The sequence below is a fragment of the Erigeron canadensis genome, chromosome 8 (genome assembly GCF_010389155.1).
Source record: "Erigeron canadensis isolate Cc75 chromosome 8, C_canadensis_v1, whole genome shotgun sequence".
NCBI classification, from domain to species: domain Eukaryota; kingdom Viridiplantae; phylum Streptophyta; class Magnoliopsida; order Asterales; family Asteraceae; genus Erigeron; species Erigeron canadensis.
Genome location: NC_057768.1, coordinates 32,902,137 through 32,929,362, shown reverse-complemented (window position 1 = coordinate 32,929,362; position 27,226 = coordinate 32,902,137). Strand labels below are relative to the sequence as shown.

At 34.1% G+C, this 27,226-nt stretch overlaps 5 protein-coding genes across 7 annotated transcripts; all 5 read left to right on the top strand.

Annotated features, from left to right (window-relative positions):
* The first annotated feature begins 1,644 nt into the window (after window positions 1-1,644).
* LOC122609805 (plasma membrane ATPase 1) lies at window positions 1,645-7,719 on the top strand. The gene is made up of 21 exons (XM_043782744.1): window positions 1,645-1,861; window positions 1,963-2,082; window positions 2,200-2,298; window positions 2,454-2,591; window positions 2,749-2,883; window positions 2,973-3,152; window positions 3,259-3,465; window positions 3,565-3,684; window positions 3,778-3,897; window positions 4,052-4,174; window positions 4,284-4,388; window positions 4,496-4,640; window positions 5,264-5,428; window positions 5,519-5,757; window positions 5,845-5,877; window positions 5,966-6,047; window positions 6,348-6,508; window positions 6,593-6,778; window positions 6,859-7,041; window positions 7,124-7,302; window positions 7,447-7,719. Exons 1-21 carry the CDS (start codon window positions 1,805-1,807, stop codon window positions 7,541-7,543), a joined length of 2,874 nt encoding a protein of 957 aa, XP_043638679.1. The 5' UTR covers window positions 1,645-1,804; the 3' UTR covers window positions 7,544-7,719.
* Window positions 7,720-7,981: 262 nt separating this feature from the next.
* On the top strand, window positions 7,982-9,962 carry LOC122609806 ((-)-isopiperitenol/(-)-carveol dehydrogenase, mitochondrial-like). Its single transcript, XM_043782745.1, has 3 exons — window positions 7,982-8,066; window positions 8,775-9,039; window positions 9,296-9,962. Exons 1-3 carry the CDS (start codon window positions 7,992-7,994, stop codon window positions 9,859-9,861), a joined length of 906 nt encoding a protein of 301 aa, XP_043638680.1. The 5' UTR covers window positions 7,982-7,991; the 3' UTR covers window positions 9,862-9,962.
* Window positions 9,963-12,919: 2,957 nt separating this feature from the next.
* LOC122579201 (hypersensitive-induced response protein-like protein 1) lies at window positions 12,920-15,762 on the top strand. Of its 2 annotated transcripts, none has more exons than XM_043751315.1 (5): window positions 12,920-13,041; window positions 14,125-14,325; window positions 14,619-14,739; window positions 14,843-15,031; window positions 15,213-15,762. In XM_043751315.1, the coding sequence occupies exons 2-5, from the start codon at window positions 14,137-14,139 to the stop codon at window positions 15,587-15,589; spliced, it is 876 nt and encodes a 291-aa protein (XP_043607250.1). In that variant the 5' UTR covers window positions 12,920-13,041; window positions 14,125-14,136; the 3' UTR covers window positions 15,590-15,762. The 2 variants fall into 2 exon arrangements, with proteins under 2 accessions (XP_043607250.1, XP_043607251.1); XM_043751316.1 differs by lacking the exon at window positions 12,920-13,041 and adding an exon at window positions 13,654-13,708.
* A 2,463-nt stretch (window positions 15,763-18,225) lies between these two features.
* Window positions 18,226-21,594, top strand: LOC122578068 (hypersensitive-induced response protein-like protein 1). The gene is made up of 6 exons (XM_043749938.1): window positions 18,226-18,320; window positions 18,465-18,656; window positions 19,803-19,923; window positions 20,013-20,104; window positions 20,391-20,487; window positions 21,017-21,594. The coding sequence occupies exons 2-6, from the start codon at window positions 18,468-18,470 to the stop codon at window positions 21,373-21,375; spliced, it is 858 nt and encodes a 285-aa protein (XP_043605873.1). The 5' UTR covers window positions 18,226-18,320; window positions 18,465-18,467; the 3' UTR covers window positions 21,376-21,594.
* Window positions 21,595-23,694: 2,100 nt separating this feature from the next.
* LOC122578603 (hypersensitive-induced response protein-like protein 1) lies at window positions 23,695-26,864 on the top strand. 2 transcript variants are annotated; one of them, XM_043750591.1, is made up of 6 exons: window positions 23,695-23,804; window positions 23,973-24,164; window positions 25,324-25,444; window positions 25,540-25,631; window positions 26,023-26,119; window positions 26,344-26,864. In XM_043750591.1, exons 2-6 carry the CDS (start codon window positions 23,976-23,978, stop codon window positions 26,700-26,702), a joined length of 858 nt encoding a protein of 285 aa, XP_043606526.1. In that variant the 5' UTR covers window positions 23,695-23,804; window positions 23,973-23,975; the 3' UTR covers window positions 26,703-26,864. The 2 variants fall into 2 exon arrangements, with proteins under 2 accessions (XP_043606526.1, XP_043606527.1); XM_043750592.1 differs by lacking the exon at window positions 23,695-23,804 and adding an exon at window positions 23,816-23,833.
* The last annotated feature ends 362 nt before the right edge of the window (window positions 26,865-27,226 follow it).

The window sequence follows — 27,226 nt, the reverse complement described above, 5'->3', positions numbered from 1 at the left end:
GATTTGCAGTTTAATTCCTCTGTTAATTTTTTGGCCAAAATCATCCTTGTGGTATGCACTGCGTCCTTATTTCTATTAAATCCTTCCACGTGCAAGTCCCGTTAGGGGCAATTTCATCATTTCACTCCACTTCTTTATCACTTTTTTAAAATCACCGACGTATTTTGTTGTTTTTGCAATTTTCATTCCTACTGTTAAAACTTATTTTTTTTTATAAAAAATTCAAACATTTAATCAAACACATTGTATTTTTATTTATGTGATGTTATGTATAAACAAAGTCCCATTTAAAAAAGGAGAATCATGGTTCGTTTTGTCAATTTCAAGTTCTCATTGGCATTGAAAATACCAAAAAGGGTGGTTGATAAAAGATGTCTACGATAAAAATTTGTCAACCATCTGATCTGATATTTTGTTGGTCTTACAACATTAACATGCTATTATCATTATAATTATTTTTATACGAGACTTGTTATATCATAACATTTAGCACTATATGTATATGTATATAATATATAAATATAAATAAAAGATTTTATAATATTTGTTTATTTTAATAATTGTTTTTAAATAAAACTTATTTATTATTATTATCATTATATTATTATTATTATAAGATATGATATACATCTTTGTCTTTATAATAAATAACCTAATAATAATTTTTTTTACAAATTTTAACTGTAATTTATTTACTCTTTTCTAATCGCATAATAATAATATAACGTATTTAAATTCTTTTCGCGTGAACAGTGAAACATCTAGGCAGGTAGCTGGCTCAGCAGCCAGCCAGACAGCCAGCCTGGTTAGTTTTTTTTTGTTTTTGTTTTTTTGTTAACGTGTTTTGTAGATATCAACTTGCTTTCTTGGGTTTTATATTATTATTTTTAGGGTGATAACGTTATAGTGTCTCACACATTAACTATTAAATCTTTTGAAACTTTTATTTTTACTATTAAAGTTTTATGTTTGATAGTTCATGGTATTGCGCTTTGGATTTTTTTTTCCACCATGAACGTTTTAAGCTTCTAAATTCTTTTCGCGTGAACAATGAAGCATCCAGGCAGCTAGCTGGCTCAACAGCGTACCTGCCTCCCTAGGTTTTTATTTTTATATTATATATTTTTAATTTTTTTGTTAACGTGTTGTGTAGATATTAATTTGCTTTCTTGAGTTTTATATTATTATTTTTAGGGTGATAACGTTTTAGTGTCTCTCATTTTAACTATTAAATTTTTTGAAACTTTTTATTTTTACCATTAAAGTTTTTTATGTTTGATAATTCATGGTATTTCGCATTGGTCTTCTTTGTTTGCACCATGAAGGTTTTAAGTTCTAATTTTTATCTTTAAAGATACTTTATAATTTTTTACTTCGCCATCAAAATTTTGTATTTAAAGATTTACGTATTGTTTATGGATATGTTTTTTTTAATGATAACAGTTGACATATTAAAATTAATGACCCGCATTTAAGTCTATGTCTAATCATTGTCCCCGCCAAAAGACCGGGTATAACCCTAGTTAAAATTAAAAGACTTTTAAAAAGATTATTTAAAAAGATTTATTCTTTTTTCTATTATTATTATTATTCAAATAGCGGTTCCACTCACTCCTTGTAGATTTGGTATAGGTGGGAGGCCTCTTTCTATTTCCCCCAAAACCCACAAAAATAAAATAAAATCTGGGTTTCTCTTCTTTGTATTTCACAACCATTTCTTATTTTTATTTTATATCTATGGTAATTAATTAAAGCCTCAAACTTTAAACTACATACTAGCTGAACCCAGCAACAAAAAGCAAAAATGGGTGAAGAAAAACCTGAAGTTCTTGAAGCTGTGCTAAAAGAGACTGTAGATTTGGTAAAAGATCTATTCTGCTCATTATACTTTGTTATATACATATGTACATATGCATGTATAAGTATTTTACATATATATACTTTTTATATATATTTTTGCAGGAAAGTATACCCATTGAGGAAGTTTTTGAGAATCTGAGATGTAGCAAAGAGGGTCTCACTAGTACTGCTGCTGAAGAAAGATTAGAAATTTTTGGCCATAATAAACTTGAAGAAAAAAAGGTACACACTTTAGTTTGAAAATAAGTGGAAATTATGAGTTATTTATTTTTATATCTTGTTTTTATGCTAATATCTTTTCTGGGTAATTTTCTTTTTTTTTTGAATTATTATTTTTAGGAAAGCAAATTGTTGAAGTTTTTAGGGTTCATGTGGAATCCATTATCATGGGTTATGGAAGCTGCTGCTATTATGGCTATTGCACTTGCTAACGGAGGAGTAAGAATTTAATCTATATGTATATATATAGTTCTATACACACATGCATACATACATATGTATCTATTATGAATATGTATATGTATGTATATATTTAAAGTATTTATCTTTTGGAAATATGTTTTAGGCCTAATTTGAAAATAAAAATGTTGTAGGGAAAACCACCAGATTGGCAAGATTTTGTGGGAATTATAACTCTGCTAATTATAAACTCCACAATTAGTTTCATTGAAGAAAACAATGCTGGTAATGCTGCAGCTGCTCTTATGGCTCAGCTTTCTCCAAAAGCAAAGGTATCATTTCATTTTCCAAAACTCGAAAAATATACAACGATACCCAATCCTGCCAGGTGCGGGGTATGGGGAGGTGAGATGTAGACAGTTATATCTTTACCCGAGGTAGAGAGACAATATCTTGTTTTTGATTGTTGGTTTGTAAAAAATATTTTAGATTTTAAGAGATGGGAGATGGAATGAGGAAGATGCTTCCATATTGGTTCCTGGGGATATAATTAGTATAAAACTTGGTGATATTGTTCCAGCGGATGCTCGTTTGCTCGAAGGTGATCCGTTAAAGATTGACCAGGTCAGCAGTGAATGATTTACGATTGCTTTAATTGTTTCTTGACCAGGCATAAGTATTTTGTACTGAACAGGTTAACTTTTTTTGTGCAGTCGGCTCTAACGGGTGAGTCACTTCCTGTTACAAAAGGTCCTGGGGATGGTGTTTATTCTGGGTCGACTTGTAAGCAGGGTGAACTTGAGGCTGTTGTTATAGCGACTGGGGTCCACACCTTTTTCGGAAAGGCTGCTCATCTTGTTGATAGCACAAACCAAGTCGGTCACTTCCAAAAAGTGAGTATAAAAATTTCTACTTTATATCGAGGGTGTGAGCTTTTTTCTGTTTTTGTTTTTGGCTTTTGAAGATGTAAGTTTTTTTTTTTTGCGATGATCTTGTTAGGTTTTGACTGCTATTGGGAATTTCTGTATTTGTTCTATTGCTGTTGGAATGGTGATTGAGATTATTGTAATGTTTCCGATTCAAGATAGGCAGTATAGGCCCGGAATCGATAATCTTCTTGTGCTCCTTATTGGAGGAATCCCGATCGCCATGCCTACTGTTCTTTCTGTAACGATGGCCATCGGGTCTCATCGATTGGCTCAACAGGTTTTGTTGACTTTTTCAGTCATGTTCTCTGTATTAAATATATAATTGAAGTTTTGGACTATGATCATATATCATGCTAAATGTTTACTACCATTACAGGGAGCAATTACAAAAAGAATGACTGCAATAGAGGAAATGGCTGGAATGGATGTGCTTTGCAGTGACAAAACTGGGACTTTGACTTTGAACAAACTTACAGTTGACAAGAATCTTATCGAAGTCTGTTTTTGACAACCAACTTGTTCTTTGTTGTTTTGAATGTTTTCTAGTCATTGCTTCATGTTTGACTTATGAGTTGACTTAACTTTTTAGGTGTTTGCCAAAGGAGTAGATGCAGATACTGTTGTTTTGATGTCAGCACGAGCCTCAAGAACTGAAAACCAGGATGCTATAGATGCTGCAATAGTCAATATGCTGGCTGATCCCAAAGAGGTAATTCCTAAGAAAGCCACATATAAAGTTAGGAACCGAAATACTTAGTAATTATGAGACGATCCCAAAAGCCGAAAAGATCAGTTAGTTTGGACTGGAGGGAGCTTTGTTTTTTCTTCTATTTTTTCATCATATAAGTTGTTTCTCTCTATAGGCACGTGCCGATATTCAAGAGCTGCACTTTCTGCCATTCAATCCTACTGATAAGCGCACAGCATTGACTTATTTGGACAATCAGGGTAAAATGCATAGAGTTAGCAAAGGTGCTCCTGAGCAGGTCCGTCTGTGTTATGTATTTTATTACCGACAAACAAACAATATTGCATAAAACTTATCAAGTGTTCTATTAATACCCTTTTAAATTTATTGTTTTTGTTTCGACTTAGATCTTGAATCTTGCACACAACAAGTCAGAAATAGAACGCCGAGTTCATGCTGTCATCGATAAGTTTGCAGAAAGAGGGTTACGTTCACTTGCTGTAGCATACCAGGTGATACCTTTTAGTCATAGGAGTACTTGTATTTTTAGTTTCTACTTATGTTTAGGTTTTACAGTAATTGTTGACTATGTACTTTTTTTCTTTTGTTGTAAAAATAGGAAGTTCCGGAGGGGAGAAAAGAGAGTCCCGGAGGGCCATGGCAGTTCATTGGGCTCATGCCACTCTTTGATCCACCACGACATGATAGTGCTGAGACTATACGAAGGGCTTTGAATCTTGGAGTAAATGTTAAAATGATTACAGGTGCAATTTTTTATTCGTTATTTGTTTGGATTTTAAGTCATCTCCTGGCTTCATTTGAGCCAACAATAACGTCCTTATGAGTTATGAATGTGGAGGTCAAATGTACCGATTCCCTACTTTTAGGAAATATTTGATTCCTTTGACAAATATGTGAGGTCAACAAACATAACTACAATATTCACAAGTTGTATAAATGTATTATGTATGGTGTTAAATCTGTAATGTCATCTGTTTCAATGGTACTAAACTTGACGTCAAAACTCATTTTAATGAGACAGCAATGGTTTCTTCACTCTTCAGCTGTTCTGTTTATGTTGTTTCCAAACGGCGGTATTTATGACACATTTACATATGAATGGGGTAATATGGGTTATGTTTTTTTCCCCTCAAACTGGTCAAATAAAAAAGTTAGCGAAGTAGGAAATGTTAGAAAGTCTCCCAATATATATTTCTAATTACTACATCGTCTTAAACTAGTTGGATTATTATTGTGATTATCTAAATTTTATTGAAGGAGTCCGTGCTGGTCTTGACCTGAGTCTACTTGTATAAATAGTTACCCGTTGTCCTACTCATTCATTTTTTCACCCTTGTTAAACACTAAATTTTACGATTTCGAACAGGGGATCAATTGGCAATTGGGAAAGAAACCGGACGACGTCTTGGAATGGGAACCAACATGTATCCTTCCTCTGCTTTGCTCGGTCAAAATAAAGACGAGTCGATTGCCGCTCTACCTATTGATGAATTGATAGAAAAAGCTGATGGTTTTGCTGGAGTTTTTCCTGGTTTGTTTTTTCCTCGATTAATTTGACAAAAAGGAAATCGATATATAGTTCTTTAATGTTATATATAAATATCCTTGTTATCTGTTTCAGAGCACAAATACGAAATAGTAAAGCGTTTACAAGCCAGGAAACACATTTGTGGAATGACCGGAGATGGAGTAAATGATGCTCCTGCCCTTAAGAAAGCTGATATTGGGATTGCCGTGGCCGATGCTACAGACGCAGCTCGTAGTGCTTCCGACATTGTCCTTACTGAGCCCGGTCTTAGTGTCATCATCAGTGCCGTTTTGACCAGTCGAGCCATCTTTCAGAGGATGAAAAATTACACTGTAATGCTGCATTATTTTATTGGTTTTTTCCAGTTCTTTTAATATACAAATTTTGTGTAACCCGATTATATATATGCTTTTTGGCAGATTTATGCGGTCTCAATCACTATCCGTATTGTGGTAAGTTATTTGTGTCATCACGTGTATACATTTTTCTTATATCAATGTAATTTTGACATGTTCCATTTTGTTATTCGTGTGATCTCAGCTTGGTTTTATGTTGCTTGCTTTGATATGGAAGTTCGATTTCCCACCTTTCATGGTGCTTATCATTGCAATCCTTAATGATGGTGCGCCTCTTTTTCCGTTCTGTGATGTACATATTTGCTGCCTTTATATGTTTTATTGTAAATGTTTAAACTTGAATGGGTCAAGTGGGTTGAATTAAGATCATACGACCTCCTAAACTGTTTTGTTGGTTGAAAGGTTAGTATTGTATGTAATCATAGCTAACATATTACTGTAAATGTTATTAAAAAAATTCAAAAAGTTATTTTAGTACGACCCTACTCAACTGCCTAATAACATGACCTGTTTTGAGCTGATATCCGCTCAATTTGCCACCTTTATTAATATCCATTTGATTTTAGGGACCATAATGACCATATCAAAGGACAGAGTGAAGCCATCTCCTCTTCCAGATAGCTGGAAGTTAGCCGAGATTTTCACCACCGGAGTCGTTCTTGGTACCTACTTAGCCGTGATGACGGTTATATTTTTCTGGGCTGCTTATAAGACAGATTTCTTTCCGGTACGTGCATTTGCACTTTTCATCAAATTCTATATATTAGCCTGTTTTTGTTTAATGAACCCACCCATCAAATGTAATCTCCAGCGTACATTTGGCGTGCCGACTCTCGAGAAAACTGCTCATGATGACTTCCGAAAGCTAGCTTCAGCAATATATCTTCAAGTCAGCACCATTAGCCAAGCACTCATCTTTGTGACGAGGTCGCGTAGCTGGTCGTTTGTGGAACGCCCTGGTTGGCTGCTTGTTTTTGCTTTTGGTGTTGCACAATTGGTACATAATTACAATACTAGTTGTCATCTTTTCGGCAATACAAGTAATGCTTTTATTCTAATAGTTTTGGTTTCTACCAGATTGCTACATTGATTGCGGTATATGCCAATTGGAGCTTTGCTGCAGTTGAAGGAATTGGGTGGGGATGGGCCGGTGTAATCTGGCTTTACAATATAATTTTCTACTTCCCACTTGATCTTATAAAGTTCTTTATCCGATATGCTCTTAGTGGACGGGCCTGGGACCTTGTTATTGAGAGGAGGGTATGTGCTTATTTTTTGTGATATATACTTGTGCCAAACCTTTTTTAGTTCTAATGATAGTTTTCCTTTTTGGGTTTTGTAGATTGCATTCACTAGACAAAAGGATTTCGGTAGAGAACAACGAGAGTTGCAATGGGCTCATGCACAGCGAACCCTTCATGGTCTTGAAGTTCCCGACACCAAAATGTTTGGTGACCGCACAAATGTCACTGAACTCAACCAGATGGCAGAGGAAGCCAAGCGAAGAGCTGAAATCGCAAGGTATGGCCCCAAATCCACTGTGCCTTATATTGAACACTATTTTATGCCATTGTACCTACACCAACTTTATGAAGTACAATATTTCTGGATTGTTATTTTGGCCAATATGACCTGAATATTGATCTGCATTTGGGTTTTTGTCAGATTGAGAGAATTGCACACGCTGAAGGGTCATGTTGAATCAGTGGTTAGACTCAAGGGTCTTGACATAGAAACAATTCAACAAGCATACACCGTCTAAGACACGATTCACTTTAGTTTGTGAGTTACCTTTGGAACAGCCGTTTTTCTGGCGTTACTTTTATCTATTTTTCCTTTTTTCGTCTTGGCTCGTTATCCCATTTACTTGTGAACTGGGAAAAGAGAACCTTTTATGCCGTAATTTGTTGTGCATATGAAGAAAAGCTTTTGTCTCCATACCTTTTGGGCTTTTCTGTGCCTTTGGGCACAGTAGTTCAAGTTTGTATTTTTGCGCAGTTCTTATGATCTCCGAGGCGTTCCGTAGATGTACCTTTGTATGGATGTTAAGATCGCCTAGGCGACCAAGGAAATGTTAAAACACCTGAAACTCATCCTACAATTTGATTTTCTCTAAAGAAGTACTGTTATATTAAAGTCAAAAGAAAGACATGCGGCTTTAACTTTGCTTCATGTGATCCTTGTGCTAGTAATGAGTTAGGAAGAAGAATATGTTGATCTACATGCTCTTGATGAGAACAATTGATGGCATGTTCAAACATAAAGTAAAAAAAAAGAAAAAAAAGGTAAATGGGTGGGAACCTTTTGGTCTCATATACTGTCTTGATACCTAGAGCGCATACCGTATAGAACTTATGTCCTATGACTCACCATTCTTATACATGGGTCATTAGAAGATATAGTTTCTCTTTTTGTCTTTGACAAGATTTGAACCTGTTAGTTGCAGCTTTCATTTGTGCCTGTGTGACTACACACCAAAGTTACATTGCCAAGGAACGTAAAAAATTACAATAATAACAACAAACGTAAAAAATGCGATGGGTGAAAAACTTCAAAAATAAAACGAATAGGTAAAATTTTCTTTTGTGAAAAAAAATAGTGTGTGTTTGGTTGTATGTAATCAGTGGTAGCTTGTCGGGTTCGTAAAAAAAAATTGTTGTTTTGTGTTGCGGCTGTTGCCTGTGTCCCATTGTGTACCCGTGTTTTGTTTTGTTTTTCCAGATTAAGTGGACTGATGTGGTGGTGGGGAATGGGGATCATTTTGTGGCTAACAACCACCATTTTTTATTACTCAAACGTGTTATTCATGTCCCCCTCATTATGCTAACTACCACCATTTATTCTTGGTTAATCGTATATAATAACTCTATATTTTGATATTATAGTGGCTAATCGTTATTATTATGTACTACTATTATATATAATATATCCTCATATATGATACGAGTAATTATCAAGTGATAATTAAGCTTGTGAAAAAACTCATTCTGAAGCCCGGGAAGATGGCAGAAGAAAACAGTGCACCAAGCTGCTTAAAACTCGAGGGGAAAGTATCTGTAATCACAGGTGGTGCAAGTGGAATAGGAGAAGCAACCGCACGTCTTTTCGCCAACCATGGCGCAATCGTTGTTATCGCAGACATACAGGACGAATTAGGTCAAAAGGTAGCCGACTCAATAGGCTCAAATCGTTGTTCCTACTTCCATTGTGACGTCTCCGATGAAGAAGAAGTAATTTCATGCATCAATTTCACCACAGGTATATATATATACACACACCCACTAATAATTAACACTTCGTATATATATATAGTAGCATATCCATTGAAAAAATAATAAATGATCTGTACACCACTTTTTTTTAGTTATGCACCATCAAGTATACATGTTTCATAGTATTTTAGTTCAATACAACACGCTAAAACATATATATTTTGTGTTGTACAACTTAAGATTGTGTTGTACGTTTGCTATTGTATATTAACTATGGGATAAATTTTTTTTTTCTTATAAAGGTACTTACGGTCAATTGGACATAATGTTCAGCAACGCGGGAGTAGTGAGTACCTCAAATCAGACAGTTCTAGATCTGGACCTAGCACAATTCGACCGCCTTTTTGCAATCAACGCGCGTGGTGCCGCAACATGCGTGAAGCACGCGGCGCGTGCAATGGTGGAGAAGCGTGTGAAAGGATGCATCATTTGCACAACGAGCGTGGCTGCCTCAAAAGGAGTGAGTATGCGGACAGATTACGCAATGTCAAAACACGCCGTCTTAGGATTAGTACGGTCAGCTAGCAAGCAGCTGGGTGTGTACGGAATAAGAGTGAATTGTGTATCCCCATCTGCCATTGTGACTCCCTTGTCAAAGAGGTCACCAGAGGAAGCGGAAAGGATTTTGAAGGTATACGCGGGGTTATCGAGTTTGAAAGGGATCGAGTCAAGCGTTGACCATATAGCGGAAGCCGTGTTGTTTCTTGCTTCGGATAGTTCGTGTTTTATAACCGGACATGATCTTGCGGTCGATGGTGGGTTGTCAAAACTGCCGGATGCAAATGATTTTATCTTGTACAATGTTTGATATATATATATGGATAATGATAGTACTCGTGATAACAATAATGACAACAATAATATATATGGCTTTGATTACAATATATCACATGGTGTTCTTTTTGTACACATTTTGGGTTTTAGTAAAAATTTTCAATTTTTTTGTCACAAACAATGTTACCCCATCATTGGACATTTTGGTGTTTTTATTTTCTTATTTTATTTAGGAAATGTCTATTTTACATGAATCTAATAAACTTTGTATCTGTGAAAAGGGAAAAGGACTATTTGATTACAAATATTGGTGACAAGTATTGAATATATTGGTATTTCAATTCATACAAAGGGCGTTAAACATATATTGTCTAATAATCTTGCAACGTTCTCATGAAATTGTTTGTGGTTCTTCGTGTATATGTGAAACCATATCGAGTTATAAAGAGAAGTGTCGGGTTGTGGTTTCTTCCTAGGTGTATTTGGTAGATAATTTCTAGCAATAATCTTCGTGGCAAAGATATGAATGCTAACCTACTCTTTTTACTCTTTCAAAAAGATAAACTTTGAAAAGTTAAAACATGACATATGTAGTGGGACTGGAGAAGTATATTGTATTGGGTTAAATATAGATCCTAACGTTATAAAATCGTCTTGGAAATACTCACTGAATTTTGTATGTACCAATGAAAATGTTATCAGTTTATCACTTGTATAGTTGTATATCACCAAATGTAATTAGAAATGTTTACGACTTTACCCCATTGATTTACGATGGCTGGACGCCTGGACATTACGTCATCACTATTCTCCATTCAAGCCCAATTGCGTACAAGCCAATTTATAACTGGGCTAGACTAGTGTTGATGTTATTATATGACAATTTTGTGTATTTTTTTTTTGTCCCTTTTCTTTTCGGGCTAAATCGTTATGGGGTGTGAAGTTTTTGGAATACAACTTCTGCTATTGTTATTTATTTTTTTTATGGATAAATGTCAGAATGTCTAATGCATAGTTCATATGTTCATGCCCTCTCAATATTATATACTTACAACTCACAATTACATTCTATACACTCTCGAGGTATTAAAGTACAAAATTCGTGGATGACGTCATTGAACAATTCCTTTTTACAATTACAATTCCCTAAACATTTTAAATACTTGAGTGGCCTCCTAGTATTGAGTTATTATTAGTTGAAATATTTATGAGACTATGACCTAATGACCTGGCCTACATATAACATATATAGTATCCAATGGGAAGTTTAAACAAAGAGCAATTGGAGTCACTACTTTTCCTAAATTGCAATTTGCAAGTGCGCGTTGAGAAAGAAAGGAACGTGCACGGAAATGAGAAATCACAACACCGCACTATTAACTAGCTACATCACCTTTTATATACATGTATATCATTCTCGTTCATTAAATACAAATTTGTTATCGAACAGATATTATATTCTATCAAAATATATATATAGAACTTATATGATATGATATGATATGATATCCTATCCGGAAATATTCAAACTGCAATGAAATTTACATTTTTCAACCAAAATTTCGATATCAGTACGTCTGTGTATTAACAAATGTCAACGTTCAAGCTAAAAGGATGATTTACACTAACACGGTGTAGCCAAACGAGACACATTCAATTAATTAAGTGTACAAACAATACTTCATATATGAGTGAAAATGTCATTTGACGTTCTTGAATGGAATGCTCGATCTATTATATCGATCTGTATGTATGTATATTCCAATTTTCAAAACTATCATAGTTGTACGTACTTAATTGAGAATTTGAAAACTACATGACTTGGAAAAACCATTATAGCATGTTGATATTATAAGCTCCAGGCTAGACGTGGGCAAAAGATTGGAACCGGTGGCAACACGACGAAGAACCGGTTCCGGTTGGTCAACGTTTGACCAATTTTTTTTAGTTTTTTTGCCCAAGAATTGATTTGGAACCGATTTTTGGATCGAAGTGAAACCGGTTTCAAACCGATCGGTTTTTGAGGAACCGGTTTTTTTCGGCCCCAAATCCAGATACTCCGAACTGGTTTTTGCCCATGTCTACTCTAGGCTAGCACCTTGCTTCCAAAGAACTTCCGACTCACTTGATGAAAAACATTTTTAACAATATATTGTGGCGAAACCAGGAATTATGTTTTTGATAGACCAAACGGAGTAATAAAACTACAAATTGTTACATATAAATCAAAGTTTTATAAATTTTTACATATAAATCTTAGTACTATTAGGTTGTGAGGGTGGGCCTTGACCCTCCCTACTACTTTAGGTAACCCTCTTGATCGAGGCAAACATTTGAAAGTTTTCACCATTATGTGTCATAAAAACATGATCTTTCTCCTATAGTACGCTTATGCCCAAGGTTGAAGAACTCGGGATCGGATCGGCGAGGCGGGGAGTCATGAGTTTTTAAAAACTCGGATCAGAATCGGGAAGAAAGCGGATTGAGTTTTTATATTGAAAATTTATAATTTTTGAAATTATATGGAATAAACTTCAAACTTAAAACATAATTGTTTAGAAACTTTAATATTATAATACTTCAAAATTCAAACTTCTAGAAACATAAACTTAAACAAATTTAGGATTTTCTTTTTTTAAATTATTTTTTTTTGAGCAAAGTTGACCCGAGTTTTGACCCGATCGGCCGATTTTTGACTGATCCAACTGATTTTTGACCGATCTAGACGAGTTTGACCGAGTTTTACAAGCGACCAAGTCGTTGACCGAGTTTTCACCCGATTCTAGCCAACTTGACCCGTTTAACTCCCAATTCCGAATTCCCGGTCGAGTCGACCGAGTTTTACAACATTGCTTATACCTCAAGTGGTACTCTTCGACTTTATATTTATGTACGTAGCCACACGTATAAGAGTACGTATTAGTCAAATCCTTCAATCAAACTTTCCTCTTTTGAGCAAACGGCACATGTCACATACCACCCTATGAAGTTGGAACGAGATTCGAACAAAGTATGACCCCATAAAAATGATATCACTATATGTCAATAATTACCAACTCAATTATTATATAGTTTTTTACTCTAAATGGAAACCTACTTTGAATACACTTTTTCCTTGATGGATTAAACAAGAGTAGGAAACCTCTTATCTACTGGTTTTTCGAGTTCAACATACATCATGCATGAAGACTGAAGACTGAAGAGTTTTATTAAGGTTCAGCAACACCTAATTTTCTCCAATCTTCAAGAAAGCGATCAGCAACTAAACCCAAGTTGCTAACTGCAATCATCAGAAAGTCTTTTCTGATCAACAAACGATTTAATTAGAGGGGATACAATATATGTTTACTTTCAACTCAATTTCACTTTTATTGCCTAGAAAGTACAGTTTCTCCAAAATATTGATTCTATCATGTCAAAACTCTATGACACTAAAAACCTAGCTTGTCTGATATATCTAGTTAAGATAACTACGTTGCTTAATTTAATTAGTTATTGTATGTATAATAGATAAACAGTGTCCGATTTGTAAATTTTGATGAAACTTTAGAGGGAAGTCTACTATGTGATCTACCAAAGATTAAATTGCTAAGAATGTTCTTACCCTTGACTTGATAATTAAATAGTAGATTTTAAACGAATTGATCAGACATCTGACTTTATACTTGATGTTGAATAAATATGTACAAGACTAAATTATACAGTAGTTAAACTTGGCCAAATTAAAGAAATCGCTTTCAAATCTGTAAGCGGGAGTTGGTGAATCAATCTTTCTGCTATAAAAGAAAGATTTGTAATATTACTCGTATCAAATATTCAAATTCTATCACTACCTTCTTCTACACTTGTGCTTGCAAGTTGCAAATCACTATCTTTTTCTGGTAAATTCCTTCCCGCATCCTTCATTGTTGCAAACATTTGTAGCCACGGATGTATGAATTAAGGATGAAGTTGTTTAGGCTAGGGCTTAAGGCCCCTGATTTTTCAAGGCCTGATCACTTTTGTGCGTATATGTCTATATAATAATCCTTTAATGCCCTGTTTTTTAACCCAAAAAGAAGTTAAATACTACAGTATATTTTTGGGTGTTTTAATCTGTACTTTTAAGGTGAGTTGTAAACAAATAAACCAAAAGTGTGGTTAAGTTTTAACAAATATTCAAAACTAGCTTCTAATCTACAAGGCCCCAAAAGCAATTGATTAGACGCCCTTGTAGCCCATATACTTAGAGTTAATGTTTATGTACGTGAACTGAAGCAGTGCTAATTATGAGTCTCTTTTGAAATTGTGTTTTCAGCATGATAAGATCATGGGTAACTGGTTCTGTTTGGTTCAAGTTGATCAATCCACAGTCGCCATCAAGGAATCATTTGGAAAGTTTGACGATGTTCTCCAGCCAGGTTGTCATTGCGTGCCATGGATCTTCGGAAGGAAGCTTGCTGGACATCTCACCTTAAGGCTTCGCCAGTTGGATGTCAAGTGTGAGACCAAAACAAAGGTGTGTTTTCTTTCACTTCCCTTTGAAATACTAGAGTACTACTATATATATATGTTAGCCCTTGTAGTACTTGTCTAAGATAATGTTGCTCCTATATCAAAACAAAATGTTTACAAGTCACCCAAAATGCACGCGTTCATTTTGGTTTCAAAGAAGTCTCCTCTCTGTTATCTTAAATTCAGAAATATTATTTGGATATATCTTTATGTACAAGCTTATCCAGGACTAATAATTGATTAAGAAGTACCTTTAAATGTATAATTTGCACAACTAATATAGTTTGCATTTTTCAGGACAATGTCTTTGTTAATGTTGTAGCTTCTATACAATACCGTGCTCTCGCTGATAAAGCAAGTGATGCCTTTTATAAACTGAGTAACACAAGTACCCAAATCCAGGCCTATGTTTTTGATGGTAAAAACTTTGAAAAGTTATAGCACACTATAAGAGCATTTTCTTACTTCATAAATATATGCCGACGTTGGCTTAATATGGACATGTATTCTATTACTTGCAGTTATAAGAGCTACTGTTCCAAAGCTTAACCTTGATGATGTTTTTGAGCAAAAGAATGAAGTTGCCAAGGCTGTTGAAGATCAACTTGAAAAGGCAATGTCTGCATATGGTTTTGAGATTGTTCAAACACTCATTGTCGATATAGAACCAGATGAACGTGTAAAGAAAGCAATGAACGAGATCAATGCAGGTAATTAACTTTTCATCATTATGTTTGTTCTTAATTGTCATAATTCTGATATTATTCAAACAATGCTACGAGTAAATTTTAACCATCACTTTCCCTTAATTTGTTAATCAATATGACCAAATTTTGTTACAAACTGATAATAAGATAACAAGTTTGTATAATTTGTTAATATGACCAACAGCTGCAAGGATGAGATTGGCAGCTACTGAAAAAGCCGAAGCTGATAAAATTCTGCAAGTCAAGAGAGCCGAGGGTGAGGCTGAAGCCAAACACCTGTCTGGTTTGGGAATTGCACGCCAACGTCAAGCCATTGTGGATGGTTTAAGAGACAGTGTGTTGGGCTTCTCTGTCAATGTGCCTGGAACCACGCCTAAAGATGTTATGGACATGGTTCTAGTGACTCAATATTTTGACACCATGAAGGAAATTGGCGCCGCATCGAAATCCACAGCCGTTTTCATCCCTCACGGACCTGGTGCTGTCCGTGATGTGGCTTCTCAGATCCGTGATGGACTTCTTCAGGGCCATGCCACCACCTCATCATCACCTTTGATTTGATATAATGATATGTATCTTAAAAAGTACAAAGTTTTGTGTTTGTTTTAATTGTTTGTGTTCATGTTCTGCAACTTATTTGTTTCATGTCTATATATATGTCAATAATCAATAATGTACCTTTATGTATTATATACAACCAAGAAGATATTTCTGTTGGGGAATTTCGCTATAAACGACCAGATAACCGGATGTGATCAATCTTTGAAGGCACGTAAACGCTTTCAGATTGAATTAATTTGGCAGTTCACCCAAACTATTCAATCGGATACAATCAAAGATTAAGAATTTTCTGTGTGTATGTGTTTGAGAGAAAAGAACCAGAGAAAAGAAAAGAAGAGAATGATCAGATAATAGATACGGGATGTATATAAATTTGTTGGCCCAAAAACTGTCAAAACGGCAGTTAAAACCAAGGTTTTCGAATTGCCAATTTTGGTCCCTCAAGTTTTGAAAATAAATTTTCGAATTGTCAAAACGACAGTTAAAACCAAGCTCGACCCCAGCCAGGGTGTCTGTCCCTTGGACCCCGCCAAGGGCTGCCGCCTCTTGGACCCCGCTCCCAGGAGCGCTGCCCTCGGACCTCCGTACCTTTCTCATAATAAATTCAAATAGGCGTGCACTCTGCACTTCCAATCATATATGATGTATTATTATGACGTTACTGATCAAACAAGTTAAACCCAATTACACTAAAATATCCAATAATTTCAACTCTTTAGGATATTATATATACTTGTATATATATAAGTTTATATTAAAATAAAATAAATATTAAAATAAAATAATAACTTTTTTACATTGAAAATCACTGTGAATCATCAAAATCATTGTCGTATAGAATACTCTCAAAAACTACCATGTATATTTGATTGAAAAAGTTGTGTTTAAATGGTACGTCGTAGCATGTGACAACCGAGTCTGATTTACCTTTAACAACCGAAACAACAAATTGATGAAGGCCATTTAAAGTTACCCGAATTTAAAACTTTTGGAAAATATATCGTACGAACATTTGCACCCTTTGTAAATTCCAATGAAAGGAAATTGGCCCCCTTTTCTCCAAATGGATTGTGCGTAAACGAGAAAGGACATGAAGGTAAGTGCGAGGAAATGAACAACAATTTTCTATTTTTTTACAAAGTGAACCTTTAGTCACATCTAGCTTTAAATTTCCATAATGATTGTGATGATAACCAATATAAATAAATTATCTATTTTATATTAGAATAAATAACTAATTGAACATTTTTCTCCGAAACAAGTTATTGTTTGTTGGGTTTATATTGGTAAAATTTTAGCACCTCACAACTAGCCACCCGAACTCCGAGTTCGAGACCACTCACAATTGTACGGGTTGAAAGAGGAGTTTTTGGAGGTATGTTACTGCTGTTAAAAAAAAATTAAATTGTAACATAAAATAAATATAGTGAAAAAGAGAATAAGTATTTAAAAAATAATAATAAAAAGAAGAATGATACAAATAAAGAATGAATATATAACAAAATACAAAATTTTAATTTAAAATGAAAATTAACAATATAACATCATCAAAACAAAAACATTTTTTTTCCATTCTCACCCGTTTGCTACAATATGTAGAAAATAGAGAAAATGAAAATCATTCTCACTTTTCCGTTTTCGATTCAATTTTCCAGGACGACCAAATAAAGGAAGACTCATTTCCTTTCTCTTCTTTCCATTTCATAGGTTCAATTTTAAGCATTTGAAAAAGTTTAAAATATGGAGTAAGAAATCATAATTAATTGAAGTATCATTGAAATTTAAATACACAAAATGTGCAAGATTCAAACAATTGAATGAACTCTCGTGGGAAGACATAAAATTGTTCAATATTAAAAGTAAAATTGCAACGTATATATTAATTTCTTAAAACTTGGTATAATAAATTTCAAAAAACTTGATATAAACTTTAGAAAAATGATAATAGGGTTGTCACTAACAACATATTACATGTTTAAAAACTTGTACATTATATATTAAAAACCCCCCTGATTTTTATAACAGCAAAGTACAAATTTTAATGCACCCAATTAGTTTTTATTGACAACTCTAAGGGCTGACACTAATAAAACCCTAAACTTTAATAAAAAAAATTTGAACCTATAATAACTCGTACAATGTTAATACGTATATATATATTTTTTTGTTAAAAACAGCTCACACAAGTAAGAAGTTGATGCTTGAATATTTAATTTAATATGTAGATTATCAATTGAGTTTTGTTAATGACAGCCCTTAGGGCTGTCAGTATTAGTTAATTTGATGCATTAAGATTTGTACTTTGTCTTGCGAAAATTCAGGGGACGATTATTGATATATAAAGTACTACATTTTATGCATATAATAAGCTATTAATGACAACCCTTAGGGCTGTCATTATCATTTTTGCCTTATCAAAATCCATTTAAATATGACAAAAATCATGTGTAATCAATTTACAAGAATATAATACTGATTTAATTAAGTTATTACCGATATATGATTTTTTATATATGTTTGCATAAATTATTTTTACCAATCATATATAGTTTACATATCAGATAAACACAAATATTATCGCAATAGGCAAAATATTATACTTGTGTTTACCAAAAGTGGGCCACGAAGACACGAATTATTACCCTGTTCTTTTCCTATAAAAAGATCGACAAAACTTATTCACGCAAATCGTATTTGCAACAACCCTTCTTCGGTGAAATCTCTCAACAATGTAAAGTTTTCACCTTTTTCATTAGGGTTTTCAAGATTTGTGAAAATAATTCACCCCATGTGTTTGTTATAATGTCTCTGTGAAAAAAAAAATACGAGTACTTAATTTTGTTTATAAAAAATTAATGTGTGTTTCTTGTTGCAGATAATGGGAAACTTGTTTTGTTTGTATCAAGTTGATCAATCTACTGTTGCTATTAGGGAAACTTTTGGGAAATTTGATGAAGTTCTTGAGCCTGGTTGTCACTGTGTGCCATGGATTTTTGGAAGCCAAATTGCTGGCCAGCTTACTTTAAGGCTTCAGCAGCTGGATGTCAAGTGTGAAACAAAAACTAAGGTCTTTTTCTTACTTCTCTTTAAATAATTCCATGGATTTTGTTAAACACGCAGTAAAATATTGTGCATAGATATTACGTGTCTCTATATTTAATTATCAACTGTCATGTGTAATGGTTTTGCTGTGTTTAGAGGTGTTGTTAGCTAAATCTTAAAAAAATTAGGTTCATAATAAAATTTGATTATTTTTGTTTTTGCTTCTTTTCCCATGTGATGTGATTAAAAAAAACTAAAAAATAAGTAATACCCAAAACCCTCTTCCACTAGTTATGGGTTCGAATTCCATCAATGACAGTGTATGAGGAAGTAAAGATGTAGACAGACTTACCCCTAGTAGAAAAGGAACATTTAACGTTTTACCTCGGTCTCCAAGGGCAAGGGTACACCATATTTTCCAAAAGTCACATCACATGGGAAACAAACAATGCTTGGAATCTTGGATCAAGTGGTTTATCTTTGAAATTATGATAAGTATCTTGTTTGACATAACTTGTTAATTGTTTTTGTCTTTATGTATTGTATGGGTACATCAAGTCTATATATATTTATTTAAGGTTTTATCTTTGTTTACTTAGTTACAAATTTGTATATTAGCCTATTTTTAATTGGTTCACCTATCAACCAAGAGCTTGTGGGTTCAAGTTTTAAATGAGATAGACGTTATATTAATGTAGTGTGTTTATAAGTGTTTACCATTCAAATTGACTTTAACTTGATAATATAGTTGTTTAAATAATTGTCGAACCACACTTTGGTTAAACAAACCAAAATAAACATATGCCAGTTATATGTTTGGAGGATTAGTTGTTTGCAACCTACCTTGAATGCTACTTCCATGGTAAAAAAAAGTGATCGCTTATACGCTTTTAAGTCTTATCATTTTTGTTGAGATCCTGACTGCTTTAAAATATTTTTCTTGGTGTAAGTGCAAAACTGGCCACCAATTTTCGTATACTTTACTTTAGTGCACATAAGCAAAACAATTCTTTTAAAACCTAATTGATGGTACCTAGCATACATGTAGATGTTAGTGGATCAGAACATCTATCGTCACAAACGGTTTGTCAATTTAAACATTTGTTCTTACACGTTTGCTGAGACATCGTTGTGTTTGTTCTGCAACTAATCTAGTTTTGTCATATTTCAGGACAATGTCTTTGTCAATGTTGTAGCTTCAATTCAGTATCGTGCTCTGTCTGAAAAGGCAAGTGACGCGTACTACAAACTCAGCAACACAAGGTCCCAAATCCAGGCCTATGTTTTTGATGGTAAAGACCTTGTTTAATATTATTTCTTGTCCCTTTTACGAACTGTATATGCTATCAGATTAACACCAGCATTTATTTTAACTTCAAAGTTATAAGGGCTAGTGTTCCAAAGATGAACCTTGATGATGCTTTTGAGCAGAAGAATGAAATTGCCAAGGCTGTTGAAGAAGAACTTGAAAAGGTAAATTTGAGCAACTTCTACCAGTTTTTATGGGAACGGGGGATAGGGTGCAGAAATTTTTAAAGCTAAAACTAAATGGGTTGAGCTGGTCAAAAAGTATCCTAATATGTTATCATATATATTAAAGTGTATTTATATGCCTAATATCATAAAATGGACAAAAAAGCCATATCAGGTTGGCCCAAACCTGTAGTGTTTTAGCTTACACTATGGGGAGTTTTGAGATGTCTATGGACCCCAGGATTTTGACTTATTTCTTTTTATTTCTTTCTTATATTGCTTCTAGGCAATGTCTGCATACGGTTTTGAGATTGTCCAAACATTGATTGTCGATATAGAACCAGATGTGCATGTGAAGAGAGCTATGAATGAGATCAATGCAGGTAAAGTCTTCATATTAGGTGGCAACATGGATGGGTTGGGTAACGTCTTGAATTGGTTTTGAGTCAAAAGGGGTCTGCATCAGCTTAGCTTGACCCGCTACTGTGTTTTTATAATTGATAATGGACAATTGGACAGAAGATCAGGTGTAGTTATATGCATGTATTTTTCCTTGCTAAGTATGACAGGTTATTGCATAGAAAGTATTAAACCAGATAAAATGACAATGTTCTTTATTGTTTATTACAGCAAAATTACATTGTTGTTTTAAATGTATAATTTTTTTATTCATTATTGATACTTCAGCTCAGTATAAAGTTCAAAAGAAAGAACAAAACTATTGGCGGGTCACCACCACATTAGTTATTTGATAATTTGGCCCAAAACACTCTGTTTCTGTTTGCTTTTCTTTCTCTTTATATGTTTATCATTATGTATCTCCCTTATTATTGTCAAGTTCAATTGACGTATTAGTATTTTGTTTTGAATCTGCTCTTTGAAGTAGTAACAAATCTCTGTGTATTTCTGCAGCTGCAAGGATGAGGGTGGCAGCTAATGAGAAAGCTGAGGCTGAGAAAATTCTCCAAATCAAGAGAGCCGAGGGTGAGGCTGAATCCAAGTACTTGTCTGGGATGGGTATTGCACGTCAGCGTCAAGCCATTGTGGATGGTTTAAGAGACAGTGTGTTGGGGTTTTCTGTCAATGTGCCTGGAACCACTGCTAAGGATGTGATGGACATGGTTCTTGTGACTCAGTATTTTGACACCATGAAGGAAATTGGTGCTTCATCTAAATCCTCTGCTGTCTTCATCCCTCATGGACCTGGTGCAGTTAAAGATGTGGCTAGTCAGATACGTGATGGGCTTCTTCAGGGCAATGCTACCAGCTGATTTCTGACTATATTTCTCTGATGCAGTGAAGTTTAGAGTATTATGCTACGCGTGTACAGTTTTATGTTACCTATAATCGCGGTTTATATTTTAACTTTGTGACTTTGCTACGTCTATATGCTATGTTAGGGTTTCTAAACGTCACGAGATTTCTTATGAAAATCTTGACCTGTTTGAGTACCGTGTCCCAAGTTTATCTAAAAGTGAGTGATTTCTGTATTTTCTGGTTCATTATGCTAAAGTAATATGCTGGAAACCAAAAAGTTCTGTTACACAAGTTAGCACTTGGACAAATACATATGTTCTGTGATAACATTGGATGCACTGGTGATATTAAAGTTGATTTACATCATAAACAATTGTCCATGATAAGCTTGACGCCTTTGGCCTTCTGTATCTTCTTTATTTAAGCCTGTTAATGTGAAGAGCTATGTTAATTATATATATGCATTAATTGAATACTGTTGTTGTATTCAGTCGGATTTTTTTTTTTTGCAGATTTTATTGATGCACTTGCAAAGTTTATGCTTAGCATGATGGATTCTAATGTTCCACTTATAGTTAGGGTTGTTCGGCACTTGGCTACAAAAGTGATAGCTTTGGTTTCTTTCATTAAGATCCTAACATGTTCATGCTCTTGTATGATCAAATTCTGTTCGTTTGTAAACAAAACGCTGACTATTCGTGTAATTGTAGGTCCACGCTAAATATTGATAAAATAGTGGTTGCTTAACCGACGACTAAAGCTTAAAATATACCGTAACATCTATGCAAGCGAAACAAGAAAGGTGTGCAATAAAGCCACAACGTGATCCAAATCCTTTCTTAGTCTCCAGTTAAGCGCAATAGGGGAGTGTTAGGTCTAAGATTATTCAATGGTTGTTAAGAGTCAATATTGAATATAGACAAACAATGTTGGATAAGTTGGAAAACGCCTCTTCTTAAGGAGGGTTCAATTTGAACTCCCTGCGAAAATGACCGTAAGTCCTCTGGAAGTACCCTCTCCACCTTCAGGTGTGGATAAGATTGTCTATATATCGCGAAAGGCGGGATTGGGTTGATTGAATCTTATATGTGTGTTTCACACCAAAATGGTTTCGGGTTTTCAAATCATATCCCTTTCTACCAAGTACCAACTTAAGACGATTCTGTTGTGTATTGTAAGACGATTTTGTTGTGTATTGTAAGTGTCCGCATCATGACTTGATCATACCTTAAAGCCATCCAATATTTTGTTTATAGTTCTGCTAAATGTATCATCACTTTAAAATCTCAAATATTTGATCGGCTGATATATAATATGATAAAGTTGGATGTTTTCTTTTAGTAATTGATCTAAGAGCTACATTCTACAAATTCTGTTCGATCATTTCACATAAATTTTCATCTTAAGTATTATATAGCCGTGCTACAAAGCCACACGAGGTAGAAAATGTCTATTTTAAATACCCATTGGAGAAAACCTCATACTAATCCGGCTGAAGGCACGACGATTAATCCCTCATACTTGAACCTAAGCCAAACCCTTATATAGAGAGACTTCTTATGTCCACCTCAACGTTTGAACTCAAGACCTTTTCAACCAATGATATTATTAGGTTGTAATATTAAGAATATAAAATAAAATATAAAACTGGTTTGTAGACTAATAAATCATTTCCTTTTTATAAGTTCCCAATCACATCAAACATATAAACGGGAGCTTTCGACCAAGATGCTCTCGCATATTTTGTTCGGCTCTTGTTCGTATCGTTCTAAACATAGTTTGAGTAAATATAATGATAAATAAACACTTATATTAAATAAACACTAAATATATACAAAAATTTTAAGTCAAGTCAATATATAGTAGTATATTTTTAGGATAACGTGTTAATATTATGTCAAATTCTAGTGAAATTTACAAATAATTTACATCACAATCAAACAAACAAACAAAGAAATCAAAATTAATATACTAAAACAACAATAGAAAATTTATAATTAAAAGGCAAATTATTATATTTCTACTCATAAACTATCATAATTACCCAAAATTGTAGACACAATTTTTAAATAAACTCAAAAAGAAAATGATATATTCACTTAAAAATTAACCTAAAAAAATTCGAAAATTATAAAATGATTGACATATGAATTTTATTAAATTTCTTTCTTAATTTTATCTGCATATTATTATCTTAAGATTTTTAAACTATTTATTTAATAAGATTAACTTAATTGACAATAACAATAGATAACTTAGCATAATGGTGAAAATATCAATAAATATCAAAGACGGCTTCAACAATTAAATTTGCCAACACATCATTATCTGTTTTTAGCAAGTGGGCCTCAATTTTTCCTTTCCCTCATATAATAACAAAAATCTTCACAAAGAAACTATCTTACACATCACGCAAATTAGTCTTCGCAACAACCCCATCTCGGTAAACTCTCTCAATTCTCCTTTTGTGATGTAAAGTTTTCATCTTTTTTTAATTAGGGCTTTCAAGATTTGTTAAAAAATAATGCACCCCATGTGTTTGTTAAAATGCCTCTGTGAAATAAGATAGTTTTTTTTTTTTTAATAATAATTTGTGTGTTTCTTGTTGCAGAAAATGGGAAATTTATTTTGTTTGTATCAAGTTGATCAATCAACTGTTGCTATTAGGGAAACTTTTGGGAAATTTGATGAAGTTCTTGAGCCTGGTTGTCACTGTGTGCCATGGATTTTTGGAAGCCAAATTGCTGGTCAATTGACACTTAGGCTTCAACAGTTGGATGTCAAGTGTGAGACCAAAACTAAGGTCTTCTTCTTTTATTTTTTATTATTTTTTTTCTTTTTGTGGCTCTTATATATCTATATATAAACGAGTAAACGGATGAGGTTTTTTGGTATCTGGTGACCATTTCTGAACCCTTTCCTAGGTCACCTCAAGATGTTTGGCTAGGGAGATAGAAATCTAGACCCAAATAGGATTTCAGGATGCCTGACAAAGTGGAGGTGGTTTGGCTCTTATATAGCTATACCTATGTTTATATTAAATTGTTTGTCATGTTGGATAGTGTGTAATCTTGAAGTTATATGACTCAAGAAGTAGGGACATATATATGAATATATAAGATTGAAATATTTGTTGAGAAAGTGAACTTGTGACTAAGTGACTTAAAGAGTTAGAGTGTATCCTTGTTGGTTATAGAGAAGAGTTCACTTGGAAATACACCCAGGTTCCATCCCTAAATGAGCTAGAGGAAGAACCTGAGTGGCTGAGTGTTACATCTCCATCTTAGCAGGCTGTTAGGTGCTCTAGATGGGATAGGGACCGTATCCGGTGTAGTCCAGTGGGGGTTACCATCACTAGAAAGAATAAATTGAACCATAATGAGTGAATTTGAGTTGGTTAGGGCCAGGATACATTTTCTTTTTGCTAAGAAAATCTCTGCTCTCTCAATTTCTCAAAGAAGAATTTGTGAACCTGTATCATTAAATTAGTGTGACCAAGACTTGGTTATAATGTTTTACATCTGGGATAAAAGGGAACGTTTAAACCTTATCACTGTTTGACGTACCTCTATCTATGTATTTGGGAACGTTTAAACCTTATCACTGTTTGACGTACCTCTATCTATGTATTTATGAATTATTAAAAGACAAAGGAACCATAAAGGGTTTCAATATTGTTGAGAAACAAGCATTTTTCATAAAAAGGGTTTCAATAAACATAAGGGCTCTGTTAAAGAACCCATGACATGCATAAGTTGTACCCAAATAATTGTACATAACTACATATATTTAGGTGGTGGTTAGTTTTAAATATATTACAATCTACCTACGTCAAGTTAAGTGACAGAATCACTCACTGGGGTAGTTTCATTGTGGAAAAAATAAAATAAAATCATAACGTCCTGTTCACGAAACATACTTGTGCTTGTTCTGCAACTAATATTAGTAATGTTCTTTTCCAGGACAATGTGTTTGTGAATGTTGTAGCTTCAATACAATATCGTGCTCTGTCTGATAAAGCAAGTGAGGCGTTCTATAAACTCAGTAACACAAGGTCCCAGATCCAGGCTTATGTTTTTGATGGTAAAAACTAATTAGCTTTGTATGTTACTTTTCTTTTTCTTTTATGAAATCTATACGTTGCTAGCTTGACTGAGTACTTTTGTGTTCACTTAAAGTTATAAGGGCCAGTGTTCCAAAGATGAATCTTGATGATGCTTTTGAGCAGAAGAATGAAATTGCCAAGGCTGTTGAAGAGGAACTTGAAAAGGTAACTTAATAAAATCAATGGGAGTTGTTATCTGTGTGTAACTTATGAATTCTGGAGCACTTTCTACCTGTTTATATGGAAACGAGTCAATTTGGGTTGTATATTTTTGTGAACGGGTTAAAATTAGGAAAGGTAAGTTGCAGCCTGTCAGATGGGTCAAGCTGGTCAAAAGTTGCCTACCATGTATTCAAATGCTTAAAGGGTGATAAAGTAATTTTGCTAAGAGTAATTAACAAATGTTTTTTGGGTTTTTATAACCTGAAATGTTTTGATCTACACACACAGTGACACAGTTATTTTTTTTTATTCTAACCCATCTTTCATTCATAACCCAACCTGCTCATTTTGCCATCTTTAGTTGATTGACTGTTTCGTTCAATCTTTCGTATAGGCGATGTCTGCATATGGTTTTGAGATTGTTCAAACTTTGATTGTCGATATTGAACCAGATGAGCATGTGAAGAGAGCAATGAATGAGATTAATGCAGGTACACTTTTTGTCATTATGTTTGACTGGTATTAATAACTACGGTCACATATGATTGCAAATTCTATATTTTGCCACTGCATATCTGCTGTTTTTAAAAGGTGGGTTATATGGTTTTTCTGCTTGGCCTGTTACATATAAAACAGAAGTAGGATTGACCCTTTCAAAAGTATATTTTTTTTTTTCTCTCAAGTGGTTAAAACAGATCTCTTTGTATATCTGCAGCTGCAAGGATGAGGTTGGCAGCTACTGAGAAAGCTGAGGCTGAGAAAATTCTCCAAATCAAGAGAGCTGAGGGTGAGGCTGAATCCAAGTACCTTTCTGGTTTGGGTATTGCACGTCAGCGTCAAGCCATTGTGGATGGTTTGAGAGACAGTGTGTTGGGGTTCTCTATCAATGTTCCTGGAACCACAGCTAAAGATGTGATGGACATGGTTCTTGTGACTCAGTATTTTGACACCATGAAGGAAATTGGTGCTTCATCAAAATCCTCTGCGGTGTTCATCCCTCATGGACCTGGTGCTGTTCGTGATGTGGCTACTCAGATACGTGATGGGCTTCTTCAGGGGAATGCCGCCAGCTGATTGTCGACTTCATATTGCAATATACTTTTAAGTCTGGAGTGAAATGCATCATAAGAGTACAGTTTTATGTTTTTCTTAACTGTGTTTACATCGTTCAACTTTGTGAGATTGTGTATGAATTGTCTATATGCTATGTTAAGGTTTACAATTGCATTTTGAAAATGATTTACCGCATGAATTTTGACTTTTTGTTTCGAAAAGTTGACTTTTACTTTTAAAAATTTATGAGAAATGTATGTGATGCACATATGCTTGCATGGTATTCATGCAATATGGCAACGATGAATAACTTTTACTGGTTTAACGACCCTTTACTCTTATTTGATGTTTTACGGTGTTAACCGGAAGTGTTTGATGTTTTATGACTCTTATTTTAAGGACTTTTACACATAGCATAATTGACAACATATAAGTATCAAATTCCATGTGATTTGGATTACTTTTAATATAAATGTTGTTACTGTCTATAAAAGACCGAAGGATAGAGTCCATCTCCAACCCTGTGTTTTAGACGCGAAACCTAT